The 25,934-nt window shown below is 52.5% G+C and overlaps 1 protein-coding gene across 5 annotated transcripts in view; it reads right to left on the bottom strand.

Moving 5' to 3' along the window:
* ADCYAP1R1 (ADCYAP receptor type I) overlaps positions 1-25,934 on the bottom strand; it is a 58,559-nt gene that overhangs the window by 7,015 nt on the left and 25,610 nt on the right. For 2 of the 5 annotated variants that reach the window (XM_045062851.1, XM_013061505.2), the window contains 12 exons: positions 24,714-24,821; positions 22,568-22,588; positions 21,506-21,547; positions 19,057-19,169; positions 18,321-18,418; positions 17,704-17,836; positions 16,616-16,769; positions 16,182-16,242; positions 15,587-15,656; positions 11,050-11,141; positions 4,116-4,199; positions 900-1,029 (listed from right to left, as the gene is read on the bottom strand). In XM_045062851.1, the coding sequence (XP_044918786.1) occupies positions 900-1,029; positions 4,116-4,199; positions 11,050-11,141; positions 15,587-15,656; positions 16,182-16,242; positions 16,616-16,769; positions 17,704-17,836; positions 18,321-18,418; positions 19,057-19,169; positions 21,506-21,547; positions 22,568-22,588; positions 24,714-24,821 (1,106 nt within the window). Of the gene's footprint in view, positions 1-899; positions 1,030-4,115; positions 4,200-8,122; positions 8,207-11,049; positions 11,142-15,586; positions 15,657-16,181; positions 16,243-16,615; positions 16,770-17,703; positions 17,837-18,320; positions 18,419-19,056; positions 19,170-21,505; positions 21,548-22,567; positions 22,589-24,713; positions 24,822-25,934 lie in introns of all 5 variants that reach the window. The other 3 variants (XM_045062850.1, XM_013061506.2, XM_013061508.2) reach the window with 3 other exon arrangements.

Raw genomic sequence — 25,934 nt, 5'->3', positions numbered from 1 at the left:
CAGCCGGCTCCCCTGCATATGGCCTTTACATGTACTCTTTGCCTTTAGAATTCCTGTGCTAAGACGGGTACCCTGGGCTCGGACTCCGAGGCTGGGGCTACAGCCACACAGCTCCCAGCCATGCCAAGCTAATAACCGTTAACAGGGAAAATACCTTGAATCAAAACTGGGGGAGGGAGAGTAAGAGTAAGCTTACTCTTACTCTTACTTACAGAGTAAGCTCCTGACCCTCAAGAAGCTGGAGCAAACAGCTGGGTTAGGGCGAGGTGCTTTACCAGAGGACACTCAAGTTTGCCCCTGGTGCCCCTTCATGGACCCACTTGTTGCAGCTGTCCATTAATTTACTCACTAGGCATCCTCACACCCACTCGCTCACTCCTTCATTCACACGTTGACAACCCCATCCACTTATGCCTTCAGGGATGGAGTCATGGTCCCTCTCTATTCTCTGGATCATCTGTATCTCTCTTTGCTCATCCACCTCTTTAGTTCTCTTTGGCCAGGTCCTGTGTTGGGGACACCAGAGTAGGTAAGACTGAGCTCCAGGGCTCCTAAGAGGCGTGGTCTACAGGCTGGAGTCAGGGTGTCGACACAGAGGTCTCCGGAGAGCACCCTGCTCTCCGCCCCCCCACAGGCTGAAGGGGAGGGATGGGGTACCCAAGGAAGGCCTTGCTCAGAACCCCCAGAGGCAGCCGTGGGAAGATACCAGCACCTGTTCTCACAGGAGCCCACGGTATAGACAGCAGAACGGGCTCTCCCAGCTCTCTTCCTTCTACTGCTATTCCAGACATGGAAACACAAGGCTGGGTCTAGGTTACAGAACTTAGAACCGCCAGCAGATTAGAGACCGGGGCCCTGGCTCCCCACAAGCCCCCACCTGCCCTACCCACCACACCTACCTGGAAGGAGCCCAGCCCCAGCTCAAACACAAGTCTCTCCCTCTTGCTGACATTCTCCGGGGAGAAGGCGAATACCGTGTAGTGGATTCCAAACAGTGGGATGAGCAGCAGGGTGGACCGGGCTAGCCGTCTGTTGGGAGAGAGTGAGAGAGTGCTTGCTCTTAGGGTGGCCAGGTCTTGACATTGGAGCCATGGAAGGCAGAGAGGCTAAGTCCCAGCTCCCCGCTCTCCCCCAGAGCTGGGGCTCCTGTCCACAGACTCTCTCAGGATTCTCTCCCAGGGCATGGGGGCTGGGGGAGAGGGTGGCCAACCCAGCAGGGCTTCCAGACCCCCCTGGAACGTTTTGGGTGGACATCCCATTCCTCTAGGCCATGTCAGTGTCCTGTAGAACCACTAAATGTGAGTGTGGGGTTTACAGACACCCCTTATGGAAGGTACAAAACCCTTGGCAAAAGGGAGATGGGGACCAATACGGGATTTGGAAGGTTTGTGACATCATGGGCCCTCAAGCAAAGCAAACTGTCCCCTGCTCTGGATGGAAGCTCCACATGCTTGGAAAGAACAGCCCCTGGGGGGCCACAGAGGCAGCGGGCTTTTCTGAGCCTGGGGTTGCCACACACATGGGGAGTGATGGGGAAGTGCTGATGAGGGAGGGGGTGGGGGCACCGGGGGTGGACCACAAAAGGAGAGACCCAGGAGGGATCCAAGGAAGGACTGACTGCCTCTAGGAATCAAAAAGCACTGGCTAAGCCGGAGGAATCCACCACCTGGGGAACAGTCAAGGGAGAGGAGGCTGCCTGCTTGGAATTTGAGGGGAAAGAGAGAGAAGGAGCCAAAGGGCCCTCCTTGCATCCTGAGGCTGCTCTTCTGGGATGCCTCTGCTTGCCACTGGTTACGAGGCCCAGCAAGGTGGGGCTCTGCTCTGAGGGGCAGGGGCACAGAAGCCACAATATGACGTCCAAAGGGTCCACACTGCATGTGCTTGTGGGTCCTATTCTGTCGGAAGGGATGTTCCCAGAGGGTCTCCAAGTGGGACCCCAGCTTTGCCCACCTCAGGGTACTGGCTCCCTCTGGATCTCCTGGAAGACCTAGCCCTGCCCTTGTAGGTGTGGTCTGCCCCCTGAGTCATCAGAGTGGGGGCAGTAAGTGGGAGGTCCAGCTCCCCTCCCTCTCAGTTCCTGTCCACGGGAAAGGACATTGAAGGGTGAGGAGTGTAGCCCTTTGATTTGGGGGCATTGCATGAGCCCTGCCCTCTTCCCCATCCTAGTCTTTCCGGGAGAAAATGTTCTGTTGAATGTGAGGGCTCCAGATTTCAGGAGGTGAATCCATGGGGTCTGCGTGAGGCACTTGGCTTCCCAACTGAGAGAGAGGGAAGGGAAGAAAGAGAAGCAGAGAAGGAGACTCAGAGGAAGGGGGAGGAGTGCCCTGGGAAAACCTTCAGGTGGACAAAGGCTGAGCCATGGAGGCAAGAAGCACCACGTGTGCAGATGCCCGACCCTTCCACCCCTGGCCACAGGCAGACAGTTCTGCAGGGCCCCGGGTGCCCTGGACCAGAGCTGGTGCCAAAAGGATGGGAGTAGGTCCCACCCTGAGCCCAGGTGTCCTCGAGGGGGCTGTCCTCTCTCAGACTGTGGATCCCTGAAGATGCTCTTGGTGTTTCCCTTATCGGTTAGCTTCCCTGGCCAGCTCGTGCCAGGCTGGGGGCGCACACTCAGAAGGTTCCTGCCCAGGAAGAGACAAATGAACACACAGGCCATGGGAAAGCCTCAGAGTTCTGACACCTGAATGTGACCTGGGGCTCGGGTCCTGCGCATCTCTGTGTCCCCCGTGGTAAGGGGCAATGCATGGCTGAAGGACGAAAGCCTGAAAAGAAGTGGCAGGTGGCCTGGACACTCAGGCATGTGGGCACTTGTGGACCCCTTTATGACGTTGCCCAGAGGTGGGGGTACCTCATAAGCAAAGTTTAAGTGAAGGGGCTTGGGAGGAAAGGCGTCCCTCAGACGCGCCTGTGGTTTGCGCCCTCTTCCTCCCTCCTTCCCTCCCCGGGCCTGTTTGCAGGGATCCATCCCCGCAGTTTGAAAGTTCTTAGAAACCAAAAGGCCAAACCTCTTCAGCTTTCACACGGCTGTGGCTGGATGGTTCCATGTGTGAGAAGCAGGGACCTTCCAGACATGAGCTCGGGCCCTTCCCAGTCCCTGGTCAGGTGGCAAATGGCAGCAAGGGTGACACGGGTGGCCCAGCAGCACCGCTGGAACGGTGGTGGGGGACTTCTGCCAGGGCAGATGGTCACCACTTTGGCAGACAGAGAAGTGGGGCGCAGACGAGGAGGCCATGAGGGCCCAAAGCTCTGGGACCAATATACTTCAGAGCGGCCCAGAGGCCTTGGAATGGGGACACATGGTGTGAGCCTAGGGAACCCTCTGAAGAGAGTCACAGAATCACCCTATCTGATCAAGTCACAGAGACTGTCACACAAGCCTCAGCCTCTGTCCTGCCCCCAAGGGGACATCGATGGACAGAAGATCCCTAAAAAAACACAAGGAAGAATTTCCAATGGTCAGAGTGGCCCAAATTACGGTGGGCTCCCCCTCCCCTCCCCTGTCAAGGGATTTCCAAAGGAAGACTGATCTTCAGTTAGAAATGCCCTGGGCCTTTGTGCTGAGGACTCCCTGGGTGCAAATCCTCGCCCTGCCAGGGATGGGACCTTGAGTATTTCCCCTCTCTGTGTTCAGTTCTCTCATCTGTAAAATGAGGTTATTACAAGGACCCCACCTCAGAGGGTCACTGTGAGGATTAAGCCTCTTAGCACAGGAAGTGTGAGCAAGGTTCCTCGGGGGTGAGGGTCCAGTGTATAGGAACGCAGGCTCTAAGACTCTTAGAACTAATGTGGCGGGTGCAAACACTGAAGCCCAGAAGAGTGGGGGATTCAAGGGAAAACCACGCACCGTGGCAGCAGCAAGAAGGCTGCTCCCACAGGGACCACAGCTCCGTCCCCACAGCATCCCCCCTCCCCCTCCCCCGATGGCTTGAGGTTGCAGAGAATTCACAAGACACACAGACACCAACATGCAACAGCAGAGAAACCACTGGGCTGGAGGTACAGCCTCGCTCTCCGCTCTGGGACAGCTAGCAGGTGCAAAGCTCCAGGCGGCAGCAGCAGCATGCGGCCCCCTCCCCTCCGGGACCCCCAGCTGCAGCCACGCCGCGCACACTTACAGAGTTATGGTGGACAGTTCTGACATCTTGCAGGAGTGCTGCTGAGCCCGCTGTGGCTTGCAGTAGCATTTCTGCACGCAGCTGCTGGGTGTGACAAGATCAGCACTTCTGTCAGCTGGGGGCATTGGGCAATGAGGGAACTGAGGGGAACCTAGAGCGACTGGAGGCTCAAGGGAGGGCAGAGGAGCCCAGGTGCAGAGCCAGGGCGGGGGCAGTGACACAGAAGAGAATGAGGAAGCCAGGGACCAAGATGTGGTCAGCTCTGGACATAGAAAGGCATGCCCAGACGTGGACAGGTGTGTGCACAGAGACATACGCACACAATGAGCACTCACACCAGGTCCGCAGCAGGTGAGGGCATGGGTGTTCTGAAGGCAGGGGCGGGCCTGGGTCTCAAGCAGGGCCCCCCCACCCCGAAAGCTCTCTGCTGAGTCAGCGCCAGGCCTGGAGCACGGCCTTGTCAGAGGTCACGCAGCAAGACGGACAGCTGGAAACCCATGCTGTGGACCTCGCGTCGCCCAGCCTGGGCCGACCCAGCCCAAATCAAGCCCATTCTGGGCTTGGGTGTCCACTGGTCTTCTTCCTCTACACCTCTCCCTCTTCTGCCTGGACCTCCTCCTCTCTGAGCTCCCAGGCAGCTTGGCGTGGGCATATAGGGGCAACAGAAGTGGGATGGATGGAAGAGATGGCTAATTAACCAAACTCTGCACTATCCAACAAAACAGCCATGACCCATCTGCAGCTATTTGAATTAAAATTAAATCAAGCTAGAAATACACCTTCCTCAGTTACCTTAGCCACCTCACAAGGGCTCAACAGCCACACATAGCTAGTGCCTCCCATATTGCACAGCATAGTCCAGGGCATGTCCATTCCTGATGACGGTTTCACAGCACAATGCTGGGCTAGGCTTCCTGATCAAAGTTCCACAGGCAGGGACTGCAGGAGTATCTTTTGGGCACTTGCCCATAGCCTGCAGAAACAAGTCATCTTAAAGGAGGGGAGACCCGGGGGGTCAGGCTCGCTCTATATTCTGCTGGGTAGGGCAGGCACAGAATTTCCACCTTCTCAGAGAGGTCAGGCTGAATTCCCATCTGTCCCAGTTCTTTACGGTCCCACTTGCACTTAGGTGGGGACAAGCCTTAGACACTTCTTTACCTTCTCTGATAAACATATAAGACCCAAGTCAAACACTGTGTCACCTCATCAGATAGCAAAAGAGCGGCCTCCTCTACAAACTCTCCTCGGGCACTACATGGCACGGAGCCCCTAATACCTGCCGGTGATCTGAGCTGAGGGGCTCTGATGCACATGAGAACAGAGACACATGAGGAGACCAGGCCTTGGGCATTCACCGATTCATAATTTATGATTCCAGCTCTTTGAGAGGAAGTCTAAAGGTCCTTGACCTGGGCAGACATGTCATTTTGCTAAGGCAAGAATCAGAATCACATACTTAAAAGATGAGGCAAGCCGAGGTCGCCCCAGGACCCTTGCCTCCATCAGGTGCATGGTTCTCATTTAATAACCAGCACCTCTCGGTCCGCACCGCATGGCAGGGTAGGAACCACCACTGGCTCACCTGACAGATGTGGGATGTGAGGGACAGCGCAGTGCTCGGTGCTGCCCAGACCAGTGGCATCAGCACCACCTGCAAGCTTCTTAGAGATGCAGAATCTTAGGTGCCCACCCCCCACCACCTCCAGCACTGCTGGCTCAGAATCCGCCTTTTCACAGGACCCGGAGGTGATCCACAGACAGCTCAAAGCCTGAGAAACACTGTCGTGTGGAAGTCATGTATTTGAGAAGTTTCTTCATGTGTCCTCAGTGAATGTCAAAGGTCTGCTTCGTATACATACAAAGAGATGGATAGACACACAGAGTATGTTTTTCTCACAACTTAAAAGAGCTTAATTGGACAATCAGGAATGGGAGCCTTCCTCATCTCCAGATTTATCTCTGCCTGGCCTAGATTGGAAGGCTGGCTACTTTCTCCTACAGCCAGTAGCCTGGTTGGTGCCCAGGAGCCTGAAAGCCCAAACCTCAGATGTGGCCCCCTACGTGCCCGTCTTAAGCCCTCACCCCAAATTCTAAAGCCTCAGCTGCTCTCCTCTGAGACTACTCCTCCTTGAACTCCCAAAGGGTTATCCCTGCCATTCCTGGGCCCTGGCCACAGTAAATACAGACTCCTCTGATTTCTAACACTAAAGGTCACTTAATGGCAAGTTAGCTGAGACCCCTGGTCAAGATGTGGGTCTCTGCTGGGAGGGGCAGGATAAAGTGGGGGGGGCTGATGCCTGGGAGGGCTCTCACGAAAAGAACCTAGGGACAAAATTAAGTGTCTTTCTTCCCAAACAGTACTTCTCCCAAAACCTCCCTGGCTCTGCACAAAAGGACCCACAGAAAAGCATACGAAAGGGTGGCAGAAAAGCCAGAGACAGGTGTGAGAAAGGAAGAGATGTTGCAGCCTCTCAGGAGTTACTACAGTTGGTAGCAAAGGGGAAAGGAATCAAGAAGAAGACGTAACCCCAGACTGGCTGGTGAGCTCAGTTCTGATTTGGACCTGAAGGGAGAGAAGAGACAGGCCAGAGTGCTGGGTGGAAGTGGATCAGAAGGCTGAAGAGCCCCATAGCAGGTACAGGGTCCACGCCTCCTTCTGGAAACCAGGGAGCCCTGGCCTATAACTCAGGGAGGCAGCACATGGATTTTCAAGGCCTGTTATGGTCACAGGCTAACCTCCATGGAAGCTCTGGTGCCTTTGTGTGCAGCGTGCCCTGGGCTATGAGGCCCCAGGGAACACCCCACAGAAGGCTGGAGCCCCCCCAACCCCACCCACCCCAGAGGGCAGCTTTGTGTCTAATCCACCCTGCTCCTGGCCAGCAGTGTGGTGCTGGGTCACTGGGCAGGTCCGTGGAACATCTCAGCCTGAGCCAAACACTCTCCAAAGGGTCCCTCCTGGCCCTGAGATGCCATATCCCCCTGGAACCCTGGCCCAGCACCTGGGGAATCACTGCACACCACACTGGCACTCCAGCCAGAAGCTCAGCTCAGCAGATCTTGGAGCTCCCCTGCCTGCTCCTACCCCCTCCCCCACCACTGAGGACAAGCTCAGGCTCTATGCCCCTCTCCAACCTTGGGGAAAGGCAGGGAGTGAGGGCTCCTGAGCTCAAGGCTTTGTCTAGACAGTGACTTGCTGGGTGGTCTCAGGCCTCAGTTTCTCCATCTGCAAAATGGGAGTAACCATTCCCCGCTGCTGATCCTTAACAGGAATTTTGAGGACAGGGTGCTCCCCGATAGGGTAGGGGTGCTTTGGAAGTGGAAAATGGACCTCCCTGTGAACTGGGAGCCTTAGGCTGTGGGCTGAGTTCCTCGGCTGACAGCTTCCTGGCTGCATTTCTGCCATGACAGAGCCTGTCTTTAGAGTCAATGCCGTCCTTCAGACACTGGGTATGACACAGCCCTGCCGACTAGCGACATCACTAGTGACAACCTCCTTCCTTTACCCCAAGAGGCCATGCAGACTGGCTCTGCGAGGTCCCCAAGGGAAGTACATGTGGGGTTTCCCTCCCCCACCTGAGAGCTGAGAGGCAGCTTCCAACACCCGCTGGAAGCAGACCTGGGGAGCCCGCTGGGAGGACAGCCGGCTCCTGGAGGTGGTCTCAGCACAACTGGTGCCTGTGCAGGGACCTCACCCTTCCCTTTCTGAGCCAGCTGGCACCTCACAGAGCTCAGGGCAGGAAAGGGCAGACTAACCCTGACCCCAGCCTCAGGTTGAGCCCTAGCCCCAACCCCAGACCAAAGGGAACCAGAGCACATGCCAAGCCTGACCCAGGCCCACACTCCACACCTGGCCACTGCCCATGGCCTGAGGCCAGCCCCTCATTCCATCAGAAGCCTGAGGTGAGAGTGTGGGTGGCTCAGTGTCGCCGCCCCCCTACGGGCCTCCAAGCCCCCAACAGAAGCCGTGTCTCAAACCCTTATCATCTGAGCAGCTGGAACCAACCTACAGGAAAGGGAGTGAATGCTGGTCTGAGGGCACAGGCAGGGGGTCCTCTCGGGCTTTCTTGGGGACTCTCAGGCTTAAATTTGTTCTGGAAACAGAGGAAAAAACCGGAAAGCTGTTGTGGGCAGATCGGAAGGGGCTTCTTAGCCCCACACATACCTCTGGTGGACCAAGGGGACTCGGGCACAGCCCTGAAATCTCCTCTCCCACCAGGTCCTGGCCCTTCCCCTCCGTCCAGCACCCCCGTAGTCTCCCCTCCCCAACAACAGACACCTCCCGGGCCCAAAGCACTCCAGGTGGGGATGTTCTCTACAAGGCCGGATCCCACTGGGGCCTCTTCTTCCAGGAAGCCTTGTTTATCCCCTTATTTAGGGACCATCTCTCGTCTGTAACTTCCTGGAGGATAGGAAAGACAGTGCAGTCAAGCTCAGAGCCAAGGGCCCCTGCTGTCCTAGAGCCATGGCTCCACTCGTTCCTACTGGATTCATTTCACTTCACTGACAACTAGTTCCCTCAGCTGTAAAACGCGGATTATCCTGAACAGTTGGCAACTCAGCCCATCAGATTCACTGGGTGTCTGTGAGCACAAATTGTGCATGGTCAGAGTGGCAAGGGTTGCTAGGAGCTCTGCAGTCCCCAGCAGCACCGTCACTTTGATTGTCCCTCCCTGGGTCTCCCTGACCCTGCAAATGCTCAGAAATGTTGCTAAATTTCATAGGATCAAATTGATCCCTTATCCCACATCAGCCCTCCCCGCTGGCTTGCAGACCACATCTGAGTTTTCCATCTCTGGGGCTGGAGACAAGTACAGGTTTTGTCTAAGAAGAGGATGTACGGAGATAGCAAAATGATTTTTTTTTTTTTCCTCCAGAATGGAAGCAAACCAACCAGCTGGTTCTTTCAACATGGGCACGTAAATGTAGAAACCACTTTGAGAAATGGTCATCTACACATCAGGAAGGCCCAAAGGCTACAGCTCCCAGCCTGTGGTAACTTGAAAGCCCCCCCAGCCCCACCCTTCTCTCCACCAGACCCTGGGGCTTCCTACTGCCTGGGACAAGATGTCTGAGCTGAAGTTCGGTGTTGGGGTCCGAGAAGTGTCCTTATTTAGGCAGCAGCTGGGCCCCTGTGTACATCCTTGCACAGGCAGGGTGAGGGGAAGTGGGCAGAGCCTCCCAGAGAAGAGATCCTAGGAACCAAAGAAGGGAAAACACTTCCTACCAGGAAGCAAAGAGTGGAGGAATGAAAGCTAAAGCTCAAAGGAGAGAAGAGGGACCCTTTACTACTCTAGCCTCCTATGTCTGAAATAACCGTGTGGGTGCAGACACGAGGTCATGAGTGCCGATGGCAGAGGGGAGATGAGGGAAGCAGGAGGGCCCTGTTTTGTGGGTTCTGGAGACTAAGACAGGGATGACCCCTCAAGGGCACTTAGTTGCATGGAGCCAGCCCCATGGATGACCCCCCAGTACAAGGCCTCAGAAACTTTATGATTTATGCATAATTTTTGACGACATAACACATACACATAAGCATGGGTTGGCAAAAACATGAAAAAAAAAAAGACAGTAAATGCATAGCAAAAAAAAAAAAAAAGAGGGTCTTTTCTAATGTAATGTAATCATCCTAAATGCAGGGAAAAAAAAAGGTTGACCAACCCAGGCCCTGGGCAGAGCCCCCACCCCCACAAGAAGGACTTCCACAAGGAAGAGTGCCCAAGTTAAACCTACAGACCAAGGGCAAGCTCCACCTCCCTGGGGAAGCCCCAAGGAGCGGAAGGATCTGGGGCTGGTCTCTGGGTAGCTCCTGCCTCCCCTTCTATGCAGGACAATGGTCAGCTGCAGAGAACCCTCTGCTGGGTCTCTCTGTGCTGTCCTACTTGTCCACTGGTAGCCATCAGGGTTCTGAGCCTGGGGTTGGGGTGGCTGATGAAGGCAGGACCAATTCCCCACTGATGCCATGAGAAGACCTCGGCTCCTTCTAACCTGCCTTCTTCTTAAAAAATCGAGGAGGCAACACATTTTCTACCTTGCTTATGGACAGACCACTAGACTGCCCTCCAATGTTCTGTGCCCATCTGGCCCTTCCAGCCAACCACAGGGGATCGATCTTCCTCATCAGCATCAGAAATGTCCCCAAACCCCATACCCCAACCAGCTGGTCATTCTCGGGATGATCAGGCAAGATGGGTGAAAGAGAAGATGCTTAGACTCAGAACAGGTGGAAGGCTGGGGGAAGGCTGACAGAACAAGTGGGACAAGCTGTTAGTGACTCCAAAAATACTTGTAGAAAGCAAGCCAAATGGCCATGGAAGTGGAGAAAACCCATGCTCAATGGTAAGGGTTGCCCCCAAACCCCCTGGATCTCAAACATATCAGTGTATGTCTGCTCAGGGAGGAGGAGGGGGGAGCTGCAGGAGGAAAACCAGACCCAGAGATAAAGCTGCCCTGAAAGAAGGTAGAAAAGAGAAAGGACTCCCCCCTTCCAATACCCAGACCAGCAAAAATGTCCACCTGGCTCGCCAGTCAGGCCTGAGCAACTTGCACACACTGGGCTGGAGGTGGGGACATCAGGCAATGGTGCATCCAGTGGCATTCATGAACTTCCCACAGACCCAAGATCCCCAAAGGAAACCCAACTGCTCAACAACGAAGGCCCTAATTACCCTAAGGAATCTGGTGTTTTCCACCTTGATTTTGCTAGTGCGACCCAGAATCTGACCATCTCATCCTCTCTTTCTTCCCTCCCACCATGCAGATTAGCAGCTGGGTTGGCTGAAGAATAGGCGGGCAGCTACATTTTAAGGGCACTTTAATCAGAAAGAAATCTTGCAAATACCCTGTCCGCGAAATACCTAGGCCTTCTCCTGTGACTCGGGTGCAGGGCCCACACAGCTGTTGGAAGTGACAATGGCATTCACATGAAGGTACTTACAAGTAGATGCTGGACTCATTGCCTCCCATGTCCGGAGACTGAAGTTTCTGCACAAGGATAACGATGATGCCAATGAAGAGAACAAAGTTAACCTGAAGAACAAAGAAAAATAGAACTGATTCCGGGCCAAGACTTGCCGCAGCCCTGCCTCGGCCTGGCCTGTTACAGCCTCAGCCCTCCCTGATCAGTCAAAATCCCATCTCGACTTATAATTCAAGCCGGTGGCAGGAGAACACGCGTTTACCTCACCACCTACTAGTGCTAACATGACAGAAAAGAGCAAAGAACATGAATTTCATAGGAATCATGAGGAATAGGAAAGATTATCCGGAGTGAGCCAGAAAAGCAGCCAATTTCTGGTAGAGTAAGAGCAAACAGGATCGGGGTCATGGAAAACAACACCCAACAGAGAGAAAAGAGGCTCCCGCAGAGGTGGGAACTGTCCTCTGGAGAAACTCCAAGTTCAAAGAATGGAACATGGGGAACCAGAATGGATGGCCATAAGCATTATTAATTAAAGAGATGCCCGGGAATAGCAATAATAGCCTTTACCTTCAGAGAAAGATCAGGGACAAAAATCTCTCTAAACAGTGAGAAAGCAAAGGGGACGGGGAGCCAATAAATGGAAACAAGGCATAAGGTGAGGATCACATGGCAACAGCCTCTGAAAGTAGCCAAAGCAGCTACAGCCGGAGGAAAAAAATGAAGAGCTTGACACTAAAAAATGTAGAGCTTGACACTAACTTAACAATAACTTGACACTAAAAATACTAAATACTGAAGACAAAATAATTAAGCATTCAAATCAAAAGCTAAGGGGAAAGTGCCACCCATTTAACTTATATAAGAAGGAAACTACTGAAGATAAAAATTCATTATAAAAAGTTGGGTAAAAGTAGATTTGATCAATAAAAACTTTATTTGGGGGTCTGGTCTTGTTGGTTTGTTTCCACATTCTCCACGAAGGTAGTTCTCCTAGTAGTCTCCCTCTCTTCAAGCCCAGGGCCCCAACAGTCCCAGGAATTCAGCACAGAACCTGCTGCTGCTCCCTGCAGAGGTTAGTCAGTCCAGAAGGAGAACATGCAAGTAAGCAAATTTAGGGATGAGAAGGAGAACAAGACAACAGATGTATAGAATATTCTGAATCATAAGAGAAAATCAAACAAAATGGGAAAGTAGAAAATAACAAAATCAAATCAAGGAGGTGTAGAAAATCTAAGTAGAGAAATGACCTCAGGAGAAATTTTAAAAAGTAATCAAAGACATAAGCATTAAAAGGCTCGGGGCCAGTTAACTTTACAGACCAGTTTCATAACACCTTTAGGGAAGATGTCATTTACAGGCTATGTCATTGTTTAAAAGCAAATAAAAAGACAACCTCACAAGTTGCTTATTAGGCTAACAAAACTCCACTACAAATCCCAGACAACAGGGCACCTCAGTGGCTCAGTAGTCAAGCATCTGACTTCGGCTCAGGTCATGATCTCATGGTCCCGGGATTGAGCCCTGCATCAGGCTCCCTGCTCAACAGGAAGCCTGCTTCTCCCTACTCTACTCCCCCTGCTGTGTTCCCTCTCTCGCTGTGTCTCCTTCTATCAAATACATAAAATCTTTAAAAAACAAAACAAAAAAAACAAATCCCAGACAACAAAGAAAGCATACAGATACACACACACACACACACACACACACACACTCACAAACACACAGACCCAGAGAACTTACAAAAAGTAATGCAAAAACTATAAATAAGATACTAAAAAATAGAATTTATCACTGCATTAAAAGAACAAACAGATCATGGCCTAAAGGTTTTATACCAGAAATGCAAAAAAAGTAAAAAAAAAAAAAACCAAGAAAGTCAAAATCTAATATTTCTTACACTAACAGATTAAAACAATAAGCTACCTTTATCCCCTGTAAGACTAGTGAATAGTTCAATGATCAAAGAATCAACAAAGACATGAGAAATGAGCAATCTTGGATTCTGCTCATTTGATATCTATGAAAAACATTTTTTAAAGATTTATTTATTTATTTATTTGAGAGAGAGAGAGAGAGAGAGATCACAAGTAGGCAGAGAGCCAGTCAGAGAGAGGGGGAAGCAGGCTCCCCGCTGAGCCCAATGTGGGGCTCAATCCCAGGATCATGACCTGAACCGCAGACAGAAGCTTAACACACTGAGCCACCCAGCCATCCCATCTATGAAAATGTTAAACATACATAACCTTTGTCCCAGAAATTCCACTCCTAGAGATTTATTCTTTTTTTTTTTTTTAAGATTTTATTTATTTGACAGAGAGAGATCACAAGTAGGCAGAGAGGCAGGCAGAGAGAGAGAGAGGAGGAAGCAGGCTCCCTGCTGAGCAGAGAGCCTGATATGGGACTCGATCCCAGGACCCTGAGATCATGACCTGAGCCGAAGGCAGCGGCTTAGCCCACTGAGCCACCCAGGCACCCCCTAGAGATTTATTCTAAAGACATATTCACACACACAGATATGCACAAATATATCCATCGTGGCATTGTTCATAAGAAGAAAAACTGGAAGAGACTAAGGGAAGAGACCACTTTAAAAAAATGTTTCCAAAACACATTTGATTTCCAGATTTTTTAAAAAATACACACTAAAATAAGCCAGAAATAGAAACTTTCTTAGTTTAATGAAGAATAACTACTCAAAACTATATAGCAAACACCATCCTCATCCAGACCAAGGAATAGGGGTGCCTGCATGGCTCAGTCGGTTAAGCATCTGCCTTCAGCTCAGGTCATGATCTCGGGGTCCTGGGATCGAGCTCTGCATCAGGCTCCTTGCTCGGCAGGAGGCCTGCTTTCCCTCTCTCACTCACCCTGCTTGTTACTGCTCTCTCTCTGTCAAATAAATAAATAAAATCTTAAAAAAGAAAGAAAGAAAGAAAAGTAACCAAGAAAAGAAAAAATACACAAAAACAAATTGCTTCCTTATGCACCAGCTGTAACCCACTAGAACATACAATGACAGAATGAGTCCCAGACACAATACAAACCCAAACTGGAAAACACTCTAAGATTTTATTTATTTATTTGACAGACAGAGATAACAAGAAGGCAGAGAGGCAGGCAGAGAAAGAGAGGGAAGTAGGTTCCCTGCTGAGCAGAGAGCCCTATGTGGGACTCGATCCCAGGACCCTGAGATCATGACCTGAGCTGAAGGCAGAGGCTTTAACCCACTGAGCCACCTGGGCGCCCCTGGAAAGCACTCCAGAGCTAAACTGAACAAGATGATGGAAAAGCTGTACAAAATGTCTCCACAGGAAAGACTGAATCAATGGAGAAGGATCAGGCCATGTTCTTGGAGAGGAAGACTCCATATTTTAAGAAAATCACTTCTCCAAATTAATTTATAGATTTAATGCAATTTCTCTAAACATTTCCACCACCCTCTTTTTGCAGCTGGACAAGGATACTTGACAGTTCACCTGAACGAATGAATGTGTAAGAAAATTTTGAAGGAAAAAAAGAATGAAGAAGAGGATATTATAACATATTTGATTTAGACATCAAAACCTGCTACCATGTTATAATAACTATGACAAGGAGGCATTCACTGCAGAAACAGCCAAATAGATTAGTAGCATAGCACTGAATACTGGTAGAATATACGGAATATTCATGATAAAAGGACATTTCAACATAATTGAAAAACGATGGTCTATTTAATAAGAAGATGAGAGGGTAGAATATCTATCCACTGGGAGAAAAAATAAAAAACTAAAGACGATTAGATATCATTTCAGATCAAAGAAATAAAAATTCAGCTAGATTCAGGACAAATATATAAAAATCCAACCCATAAAAATGTTATAAAACAACTAAGAATACTTCTATGTCTTAGGCTGGGAAAAGGCTCCCATAATAAGATACAAGTTTCAGAACTTATGAAGACAAAACTTGACAGTTTGTATAAAATTATGCAGACTTGGAAATATACTTACAACATACTTAACAAATAAAGCGTTACTATCTTTGAAACAATTAGGAAGATAACTGAGCAAAGCAACCAAAAGAGAAATGAGCAAGAGAAATAAACAGATAATGACCAGAATAAAAGCAAATTGTCAATAAATGTCTGGGGGAAAAGTACCTCACTGTACTAGCAATATGGAGAAATTCACATTAAAACAATGAGCTACCATCATTCCCCAGGAGCTTGTGCAAAAATTTAAATGATTGATATTATAAGCACTGACAAAGAGGTACTCTTTCCCACCCAACAATTCCATTTCTAGAGATTTAGTCTAAAGAAATACTCATGTTCAAAACTATGCACAGAATTGCTCCTAGTAGCATTTTTTCATTATGAGGAAAAAATGAGAAAATATAAATGTCCAACACTAGTGGACTAGCTACATAACTAGTGTCTCCATGTCGCCAAATATAATGGAGCCAGGAAAAAGGAGAAGGCTGGCTTATGCAGTGGCCTCTGTATTTGTCCCCTTCTCCTGCCTTCTGTCAGGCCCCTGTCTCTTCCCCATCCTTGCCCAAGGATACTCACCATTATGGAGCCAACCACAGGGCCTTTGATCACCCACCACAGAGCCGTGTTGTCATTCATATCCCAGCAGCTGAAAGACAGAAAGAAGAGAGATTAAGCTCAGTGCTGGGATGCCTACAAGCCAATGCTGACAGCCCCACTGTGGCCCTTTTCCCTTGCAGCTGTCTGAGGACGGGCTGGCTGGAAAAAGAGTTTTCAGGCATGCTGCAGACCAGAGCCCAGCTCTGGTTCTTCTAGTGTCCTGGTCCTTGCGTCTTAGAATCACCAGTGGACTCCTGGGCAAGGGCCATGCCCTTCAGGATTGTGAAGGTGCGACCTCACCCTCAATAGCCTTCCTCCCCTCCCCGAAAGGAAAACAGGACGCTCAGAGCTGGGCCCAGCCATGGAGAGGGCCTCTGAAACCTTGCACATTCTCACTAGGATCCGGCTGAGATGTGGCTGGGTAGATCTATCAGTGGTGCAATCGGGGTACAGTCGGGGGAAGGTGATTGGGGTGCAGTCAGGGGCTATTAACTTGAAGTCAGGGGAGCCACTGAGGCCCATCTGTAAGAACCTTCTCGGGGTTCTGGGCCCTGGCTCTTGGGCACGTACTCACCCTGTGTCATCGAAGTAGAGCCTCAGCATAGCCCACACGGACACACACACAGTTGGGGTCCCTGGGAGAATAAGAAAAGAAGCCTGGTGACAACAAGAAAACCAACAGGCCCTGGGGTCCCCTCAGATTTGGGCTCCCAGGGTGTTTCTAACCCATGGGGCAGGTCTCTCTTTCAGACCTGGAGTCTTGGGGACCCTAACTGTTCCTCACACCTCTGCCTCTGCATGTCCACGTATCCCTCAGAACTTTGTCTATCTCACTTCTCAGAAGAACTCCTGTGCATACCATGTCTTTCAGACAGTGGGCTTTCAATGGGCAGGAAGAGCAAGAAAGGGTCCAAGAACCAGAGATGCCATCAGCTGCGGACCAAGGACATATCTGGCCATGAGGCCTGAGCCATGTGGCCTGAGCACTGGCCACAGTCAGTGACCTACCCCAGCCTATGATGATGTACCAGTAGAAGTATCTCCTCTCAGGAAAGAAGGTCTCCACTAGCAGGGTGAAGAGGTACAGACCCTCGATGAACAGCCAGAAGTAGTTCGACACGACACAGTAGTGGAAGAACACCATTATAGCCTTGCATTCCACCTGCAAAGAGGGTGGGGACGGTGAGGGAGGCAGGAAGCCCCCCACTGCTGACTCCCACCCAGCCCGGCAGGAGCACAGAGAATCCTGGGGGTCCTTCTGCTCAGGCACACTTGGGCTCAAGCATCCCACAGATCTGCAAGACTCAAGGTTCCTGGATTTGAAGAGTTAAAAATGGCAGCACCCTATGATTCTGAGTTGAAGCTGTCCACAGAGGCAACTCCAGGCGTGTCAGAAAAGGATGGGGGGAGGGCAAGCAGAGGGCCCACTCCTCTCCCCAGGTTCATTCTCCCCCAACTTTCCTGCTCCTTCTCCTCTGCTTTTCCAACCCTGCATCCTCATCAGTAGGGGAGTACAGAGGACCCTGCAGGAGGCTTCTTAGTCAAATGAAGTTTTTAGACATCAATGGGGAGACTCCTGGTCCCAGAAATCTCGGACAGAGGGGCCCACCCCGGCCCTTCCAAGTGTGCTCTCTTGGGTCAAGCTGCTGTGCTCTGGGCTGTTCTTTCCATCTTGTCCCACCAAAACCTATAACCTCTGCTTACCTCCAAAGGTATGAGAACTGGGGAGATGTTCTGGAGAGATCCCAACCAAGCAGCCCCTCAGCTCTGTCACCAGTTAGTGAAATGACGAGAGGCCAGGCAAACCCTCTCTCCTTGGGCCACCGAGGCTCAGTGTTTCCACCTGACCCTCCACATTGGCTCTGCCATGTGTGCCAAGTACACTGTGTGTCAAGTACACACACAGACTGAGGGACAGGAAATGACATCGAGCTGGGGTCTCACTGGTTGCTAGCAACTCATGGTCCTTCCTGGATTTCTGTGTTCTCTGGGGACAGTCACTGTCCCAGCAGGTAAGTACCTGGAGGGTAGAGGGGGGGGGGTCACAGGGAAGGGGGCCCTGGAAGGGCTTTCCTGCCAGGGTTCCACACACTCACGGTGGAGATGAAGCAGTGGTTGCTGTCCTGCTCTGCGTAGAGGATCCAGTCTTTGATGAAGACAGAGATGGCCCTCAGCATGAACGACACGAACAGGTTCATGTGGATGAAATTGCGCGTGCAGTGCAGCTTCCTAACCCAGCAGGCCGGGGGAAGAAGAGGCCTTGAGGTGAGGAGCCCCGTGGGACCCCCTCCTCCGCTCCAAGCTCTGCTCTGGGCCAGTTCCACGGCTCTGACTCGGGGGCTTCCCCACCTTTCCGCCTCTCTACATCCTCCCTCACAGCCAAGCCGTTGTTGCCTCGCTCCGTGACTCTGAGACACCAGACTTTCCCCTCCTGTGGCCTCTGTCCCTTGGACCAGGAAGATAAAAGTGAGGCATGGGGGTCTCCTGCCTAGGTTCCCCTTGCTGCGTGGCCCTGGATACATCAGTTGCCCTCTCTTGGATGGATTTTCCCACCTGTTAGTGTAGGGGTGGGGGAAACACCTTCTAAGGGTCCTCCAGGGCTGACATCCAGGGGAGAGGGTAGGAGTGGGTAGGACAGAGCCAGGGCTCTGAGCTATGGTGCTGCTACTCTGAATGCTGCTGGTGTGTGGGTGGCGGGGGTGTGGGGTCTTACCGGAAACGACAAAGGATGACCATGGCAGTGGTGAGGGTGACAAGGGATGTGCTGTAACCAACTGTGTACAGGGCCTTGACTGACAAGTAGTAATAATCCTGGAGCAAAGCACAAAACATCCAGGGCTCCGCATGGAAGCTGCTCCAGCCCCCAGCTCCCTCAGACCAGGGCCTGCCTACTCTGGGGGCCCACCACCCAGCTCCACCTTCCTTTCTTCACCTCTAGCTGATCTCATCTCCTCCTTTTCCCCCAGCCCCGGGCCTCGACTACCCTGTCCTCCACCCTCTCCCCACAAGCTTCCTCCTCCCCTCCACAGGCTCTCTACTCTGTCAATGCTCAGTAAATGCTTGCTGAGTGCAGGGGCACTGACCCACCAGAAAAGGCATCAACCTTGGCCTGGAGAAGTGTCCAGGAGGCCCCCAGCTGGGCCCAGCTTCAACCCTTCGGTTGCTGGGCCACAGGAAGGATGAGCGGCCTGGAAGAGTAGCCAGGGAGGTAGGGGACATGTGGTGGGGGCTGGGGGCCTCAGGAAGAAAAGCAGATGCTTCTTGGCCCAGAATGAACGAACAAAAACCTTGCCCTCTGTGTGTCTGGCTTGGCTATGCAGCAGGTGCTCCCGTGCTTCCTAGGGAGAGACCTGTAGGCCCAACAGGAGCCAAGGTCTTTGGTGGGAACACCTGGTCACCAGCCTCCGCAGCCCGACCTCTGCCACCTCCACAAAGGGACAACTACTCACCTGGTCCCCGGGCTCGTATTCATCATAGTCATCAAACCCACATGCATCTACGTAATGAGGGAAGGGCTCTGACCATCCATCCTCTGTGCAGTTCCGGCTCACCACCCTCATGTCTGCAGCAGAAGAAACACTCAGCGAGGCACGGGAATGATTAAGAAGACCCTGCAATTCTTACTTGAAAATTACTTCTTAAGTGGGAATTTCTAGAAACCACATATGCACATCTGGGAAGCACGGTGGTTGAAGGCTCATGAAATTTTCCACTGTCTGAGGGAACATAGTGCTTGCTAGTGACCTCTAGCTCAGCCTGGACGTGAAGGACACTGGGGAGGACAAGGCACAGCTGATCTCTTAACAAGGGCCAAGAGAATCGAGCCTCCCTCTCTCTGGACCTGGGAAGTGCCCTGGCGCCTTCCCCAGGCCATGGGTCAGCACTCTTCAAACGTCAGCAAACAGAAAACAATGACATGAGATCACCATTGCAGACTCCAGCAGCCACAGCTCTCCAACCCAGGAATTCTGGTCCAGGAATCAGCTCAAGTGACCTTGGGGCGGGAGAGCCCCTCAGACATTGGGAGCTCTGTGCCTTACAGCAGCTCCAGAGCTCCCGCACCAAGCCATGTATGGCTTGTTTGATTAACAAGGACCAGACTTCCATTAACCTAGCGCCAGATCTTATTAAGATATGTATTCAGGTTTAAAAAAAAAAAACAACTTTTGTCTTCTCAGGTTTAGAGGTCTGTTTCCTCTCACTAATGTACTTTAATTTCCTTTTGATAGACTTTAAAGGCCATTTTGTAGGACACCAAAGGGGAAAGAGTCATTTACGGTCTGTAGGGTGGAATTTAGATTGGTTTTTGCCCCGCCTGGGGCCTTTTAGCCTTTAATGATTGCTCATCTCATCTTCCCCTCTCCAGATTGTCTGCAAGGGTGAACCACAGATGTTCCGTGGAGGAGAGAAGGTCAGCAGCCCCCTATTCCTCCAGCCTTGGACTCTGGCCCTGACCAACCCTGGTTCCCAGACTGGCTTCCTGGGAGTTTACCTGGTATATCACGACACGTGGCAATGGTTCTTTTTTCACAGGACTCAGGGGCCAGAAACTTGTGTACAAGACATTTTCACAGAAGAGGGGCTCCAGCACCCATGTTGCTGGACAGTTCCCCCTGCTGGGGAACCTCTGGAAAGGCCACCTCTGGAAAGGTCAGGAAGGAGGCAAGGGCAGAGGCCAAGACAGGAATCCCCTCTGCTCTTCCAACCCTGCATCCTCGCCAGTAGAGTTGGAAGAAATGAGTCCAGTTCTTTTTTGCCAAGAGAGTCAAAAACACACTTGCCGGGACTTTGGGAAGAAGCAGAGGGTGAGTGACCCTGCCACAGAAGACAGCTCTGCCCAGAGTGGGGAGACGACGGGTCTCCATCCCTTCTCGAATTCGAAGTCCTATGATAGGACAAGGAGGATGCGTGGCAGGCCCAGGGAGAGGAGTTGCTTCCGTCCCCCATTTGGATGCCATATTCCTCCTTCTTCCAGCAAATCCATGTCAAGCTGTGACTGGCGACCTCCTTCCAAGTCCTCTGAAAGTCTTCATGCCCCAGGGGAGTCATGGCCGTGGCCATGGGCCTCCTCTCCTCTGTGCTTTGCCCACAGCAAGGTGGTGGGAAGAGGAAAGGGAAACTGCTTTGAAAAAGCAATTATTTAAAAGTGTCCCGGAGGTAGAAGCCATTTCCTTTCTTTTATTTTTCTCCTTTCTCCGTTTCTTTTTATAAGACAGTGTGGGCACAGAACCGTATAAATCTTTTTGTTCAGAACTCTTCCACGAATTTGTCACGCTATTGTTCTGAAGGAAATCTCTAGAAGACGGAGTACTCTCTAGATTGTCAGAACCTTACAGTGACTGCACCCACTTCACTAGACTCTTACCCCAGCAATTCCATAGGAGCACAGGGTTTTAGAGCACTGGTTCTCAAAATGGGCACCCCTACCCAGACAGGCCCCTCAGCAGCACTGGGAAGACAGGCTGGAAATGCACATTCTCAGCGCCTCCCTGCCCCAGGCCAGCTAAATCAGAGACTCTAGGGGCAGGGAATCAGAGTTTTGAGGAGCCGCCTAGGTGACTGAGGTCACAGTTGAAGTTGGAGAACCACTGTTGCCCCTGAGGGAGTTCCAAACTTTCAGGGGCCCTTGAATCTAGGGTGTCTGTATTTGGAGTCCCTAGTGTGGCTTTGAGAGATCTGTGCCCCCAGAAATCATACACACAATGCTCTGTCTGGGCCCATGAGTGCAAGTTTCCGTGGAGAAAATCCACACCTTCTACAGGGAAGGAAAAGGACCCACTATAGATCCCACAGCCACAAAAGCCCCCACCTGCCCTGGATCTGGGCCCCTCAAGCTCCCGTGCCAGCCCATGCCCTCCCTCCAGCCAGGCCATGGTGGGCCCCAGTTGATGCCCTCACCTGAGAGATCCAAGGAGTTACTGTCAGGGAAATCGAACTCTCCTGCAAAGCACAGAAGCGGGCATGAGTCAGCACGCACGGCCCTCCGTGTATCAGAGCTATGCGTGGTACACTCTCTACCCTGGAAGGTCAAGGCCGTTCCAGGTCTGAAGGACAGAGTGGGGTCTCTGCCAAAAGGCGGCAGTGCACACAGGAGCTGCACCCCTCTCCGACACAGCGTGCCCTCCAGCATCAATCCCATTTGCTTTGTACTGCAGTGATGCTAAGGACGGCCCATGACTCAGTTCTCCCCACGGGGCCACAGGAAGTGGAAGCAGAACAGAGTCGGGGAGGTGGGAGGGCCTCCAGACTGGGAGAGGAGTGCAAAAGGATGACTGGGTATTTTCCAGAAAAAAAGCAGGAATAGCTACATGGGTCCTGGGCTTGGGTTTCTTCTTGGGTCCACAAGCCTCCATCTCAGCCCCAAACCTGTCTCATCCGAGGGGGCACCCAGGACTTCATCCACGGACATTTTTTCTCCTCTCTCCTGATTATTCCACCTCCATCCTTTTCTCATGACAAAGCCCCTGAAAGCAATGATCCCTCCTTTCCATTCCACTTCTAAAAACCCTATTTTCAACACATAGCTGACCTTCCACCCCCTACCCCCAGGAAGCCTCTCCTGACCTTTCATTATCCTGCCTACATGCTGCACAGCTAGGTATCTCCTGTTCTCAAGCTTGCCTTCCATTCCTACATCAAGGCCACTGAGGATGTCCGCATCGACATGGGCTCACACGCACCTTCAGGGCTGTACCATGCCCATTTTCTATCCTCCACGAGTGTGTCTCATCCTCCCAAATCAGTGCCGAGCGCCCCGAGACCAAGGGCTATGTCTTCCAAGTGCCTGTGTCCCCCACCTCCTTGGATGGTTAAGGGCAGGGGGTGGGTGTGGGGGGAATCTGGTCCCTGAGGAGCCTCTCATTCCACCCCCACCCATTCCCAGCAGTCAGAACTGGGCTCCCACTGGATGGACAGATGGACAGATGATCAGCGGTCTCTCCTCTCCAAGGTTCCTCTTACCAAAGGTTTCTAGCTTCCACACTGAAACAGAGAAAGAGAGAGAACCCATAGGTAAACCAGGGAGCTAACGCTGGGTCTGTTCTCACAGGGTCCTGCTGATTTCCTCTCTCCTCCCCTCCCCATGCCCAAGCTCTGCTGGGGACCCAGGGACATGAGGACTGTAGGCTATGGGTGGGCCAGACACAGGACACTTCTACCTCTCCCTTCGGAATAGGACCCAGTGAAGGAGAGATGAGCCGAGGTGTTTCAGAGAAGGAGAAATCCCTTCCCCCTATCATCAGTAGCCTAGGAAGCAACAACTGCTATAGTAAGCAGATTCAGCCCTGGGAGCCATGAACTAGAATAAGAAATGCCATTTTCAACTTTCTAAGCAAGTCTCACTAATCCAGGCTTGTGAACGGAGACGCTAAAGGGCCCTGCCTTAATGAGCCATTAAGAATCAGGTGTAAATAACACATTCACGGTGCAATTGTCAGAGGGAGGGGACACAGTGGGAAGGGAAGTTTTCCTTGGCATCTTAGTTCACCACTGATTCATTCTGCCTTTTTGTTGTTGTTGAAAAGCAGCCCTCTCGCCATGGTACCTGACCCAAAGCAGACGTTCAAGAGACCTCAGGTAAATGATGAATGAGAGGAGTACATGAACAAAGGAAATGAGGAAGGCGGTTTCCACAGGAATGCAGCAGCCGTGTGGCTGAGTCACCGGCTGCCACCGCACCGATGTCCCCTGTGCACACTCTACCGCGTACTCCTGCACTGCTTTGCCTCTAATTCCAAATTCACTTCCTGTCTGGCTCTGGGGCACACCCAGTCCCCCAGCTGTCAGGATGGGAGAGCCCAGGGCATCCTCCTTCTGGGCTGGGGGATCTGGAGGCGGGAGGTGGGGCTGAACACCCCAGAAGGGGAAGTAACAGGGAGGGAGAGCTAAACCCTGCCTCCCTTGGTCTTCAGATGGGGCCCCACACCGCAGCATACGGCCACTCTCTGCCACCTCCCACATGCACCTGCCCCTCCAGGCAGGGTCACAGTTGCTGGCATTCTGGAAGTGAAATAGAATGTGCCTCTGCCTCTGATAGACAGGTCAGAGGTTGGAGGTAGGCAGGACTCCATAATGGAGTGGAACTCAGAGGTTCTCCAGTTCTAGAAGTACCCTGGCCTAAGCCTTAGGCAGGCAGCCTCAGGAAGCTGAGGGTCAGGTGGCAAGGTCATGTGCATGAGCACACAAGTGACTCAGATGCCTCTCACCCCCTCAAAAGGCCCTGCCCTCCATCCTCCCCTAAACAAGGCCCCATCCCTGGGCTCAGCAGTCTGTGGACATGTTCTCAGGACATCACCTGCCTAGGACCCATCCCTGCCTAACTTGGTGTCCTGCTTCCCTCCACAGCCACAGGAGTGGGGTGGAGGAGCAGGGCAGGGCTCTAGGCCCTTCCCAGGGCTTGGGAGGCCTGGCTAGGAGCAACCTTCCTCAGGAGTCTACAAGGTTCCAGCTGAAAGGTGGAACTGGCCTAGAGAGCCCAGTGGACTCACACCCAAAGAAGAGATCTGCATGAATCCATCTTAGTCAGACCCCTTCCCTTGGAAATGCGGTCAGTAAAGCCTTATGCCTTTGTGAGGAGCACCACCCCCCCTCACTTGTGCCTCCATCCCTACATCCTGAGTCACACAGCTCAGCCACTGCCCAACCCTAGGACTCTCAAATGAGTCTGGGGCCCCTGAATATCTCCACAGCTCATCAGTGCTCCACACCCCCAAGACCTCAAACACAGGCATGTCCCAAGAAGAGCTCTTTGTGATACCATACCTAGTTTCTAAGTGGGTATATGAGTGTGGACATGGGGGAGTGTCTTGTGTGCGACTGCCAGAGAGCGTCTCACTGTGTGTCCATCTCTGGACACACTGCCTGGCCTCACCCACAAGGCCCCATCTCCAGGGCATCCTGGGAGCCATGTCTGCGGGCGCTCCCATGTCCCTGTGTGGACCAGGGTCTGTACTCTCATGTTCCTGCTAGCATGGGAGCTCTGGAACAGGGAACATGCCTGCAGGGGGTCCTAGGTCCTGGGTACTAGTGTCCCAGGAAGGCCTGGGGCCAAGTGTGGGGTGAAGGCTAGACCAATCATGGCCTAGGGAAACCCCAGGGGGAAACTCACTTTGGTCTGGGTTGAAGATTCGGAAGAATTCAGGGCAGCTAACCAGGACCATTTCACCCACATGGGCAGGCTTCCAACACGTGAGGTTGTCCCACATCCCAGGGCAGCCTATGGAGGAGAGAACCATAGTGAGAGGGGGCCCAGCCCCACCACACCAACCACACTCACCACACTCATGCAGGTGGGCACACACACACACCCTGGTGAGTCAGACCCCTGCGGGGGGAGGTAACAGTTTCAGGGAGAGAAGGTGAGGCTCACTGTGTGAGGCAGGGCTCAGCCTCATCCCTGGAAGACCCCTCAAAGGGGAGCAGGGACATTTCAGGGGCTCCTGCGGTGGAGAGGGAGCTCTTACCTGATTTTCCATCTCTCACAGCCCCATGGTGCCAGGAGGACTATGGGGAAGGGAGAAGTAGGCCCATAGCAGGCCAGGGCAGGATCACCATGCACGAGATGCTGGGGGGTCCTTGGAGCACCCCACTATCTCTCCACACCAGCTCCCCTAGTCCTCCCAGCCTCCAGCATCATGATGGGGTCCAGCTTTAGCTCAGCCTCCTTGGTGGGCCCTCCCGGCCTCTAGAGGAGTTCCAGGAACTGGTTGGTCTCAGGGTGCTACTCCAGGCCTGCCCCTGCCTTCCAGAGATCAGGGCTCTGAGCAGTCTGACCAGGAAGAGGGCAAAGCTGGCCAGGCAGAGGCCTGCGTGGCCAAGGCCTGGGACTGTGAAGGGACTCAGAGCCCAAAGACAGAAGAGGCCAGTGCAGTAGTGGCACAGGCCCAACTCAGGCAAATGCTGAGGGCTGGAGGGGGAGCAAGGGCAGACCAAGGGGTGTTTAGGAATCACCCAGACTTGGTGCATCGCTGGACACATGCTGCCAGGAACAAGAGAAAGATGGCAAGCTTGATGACCAGGTACTAATTTGGGGGCTCAGCAGACCCTCCTGCCCCTCTGCCCACCCTGTACCCTCTGTCTCTCTCTCCTTCCACCCCTGCCAGCCTTTCCTGGGAGGTCTGGGCAACCCCATGGCTGCTCCCTCACCTCCCTTCACGCTCCACCCCTTCCTCTGACGCTATCCCTCCTCTCCGATGAGGTGCCTCTGGCCACCAGCTGCCCACGTCTTCACCCTCCTGATGGGTCTGCCTTGCCCACCTTAACTGAACGCAGATATACCGGTGGCCACCCTGCCCCCGGAGCCTCACTGCTCCCACCTTGGACAAGATCA

Source organism: Mustela putorius, unplaced genomic scaffold, assembly GCF_011764305.1.
Source record: "Mustela putorius furo isolate JIRA1106 unplaced genomic scaffold, ASM1176430v1.1 tig00003845_pilon_pilon_pilon, whole genome shotgun sequence".
In the NCBI taxonomy this organism is placed as follows: domain Eukaryota; kingdom Metazoa; phylum Chordata; class Mammalia; order Carnivora; family Mustelidae; genus Mustela; species Mustela putorius.
Note: the sequence above shows the minus strand (reverse complement) of the source record. Positions and strands in the feature narration are given on the sequence as shown.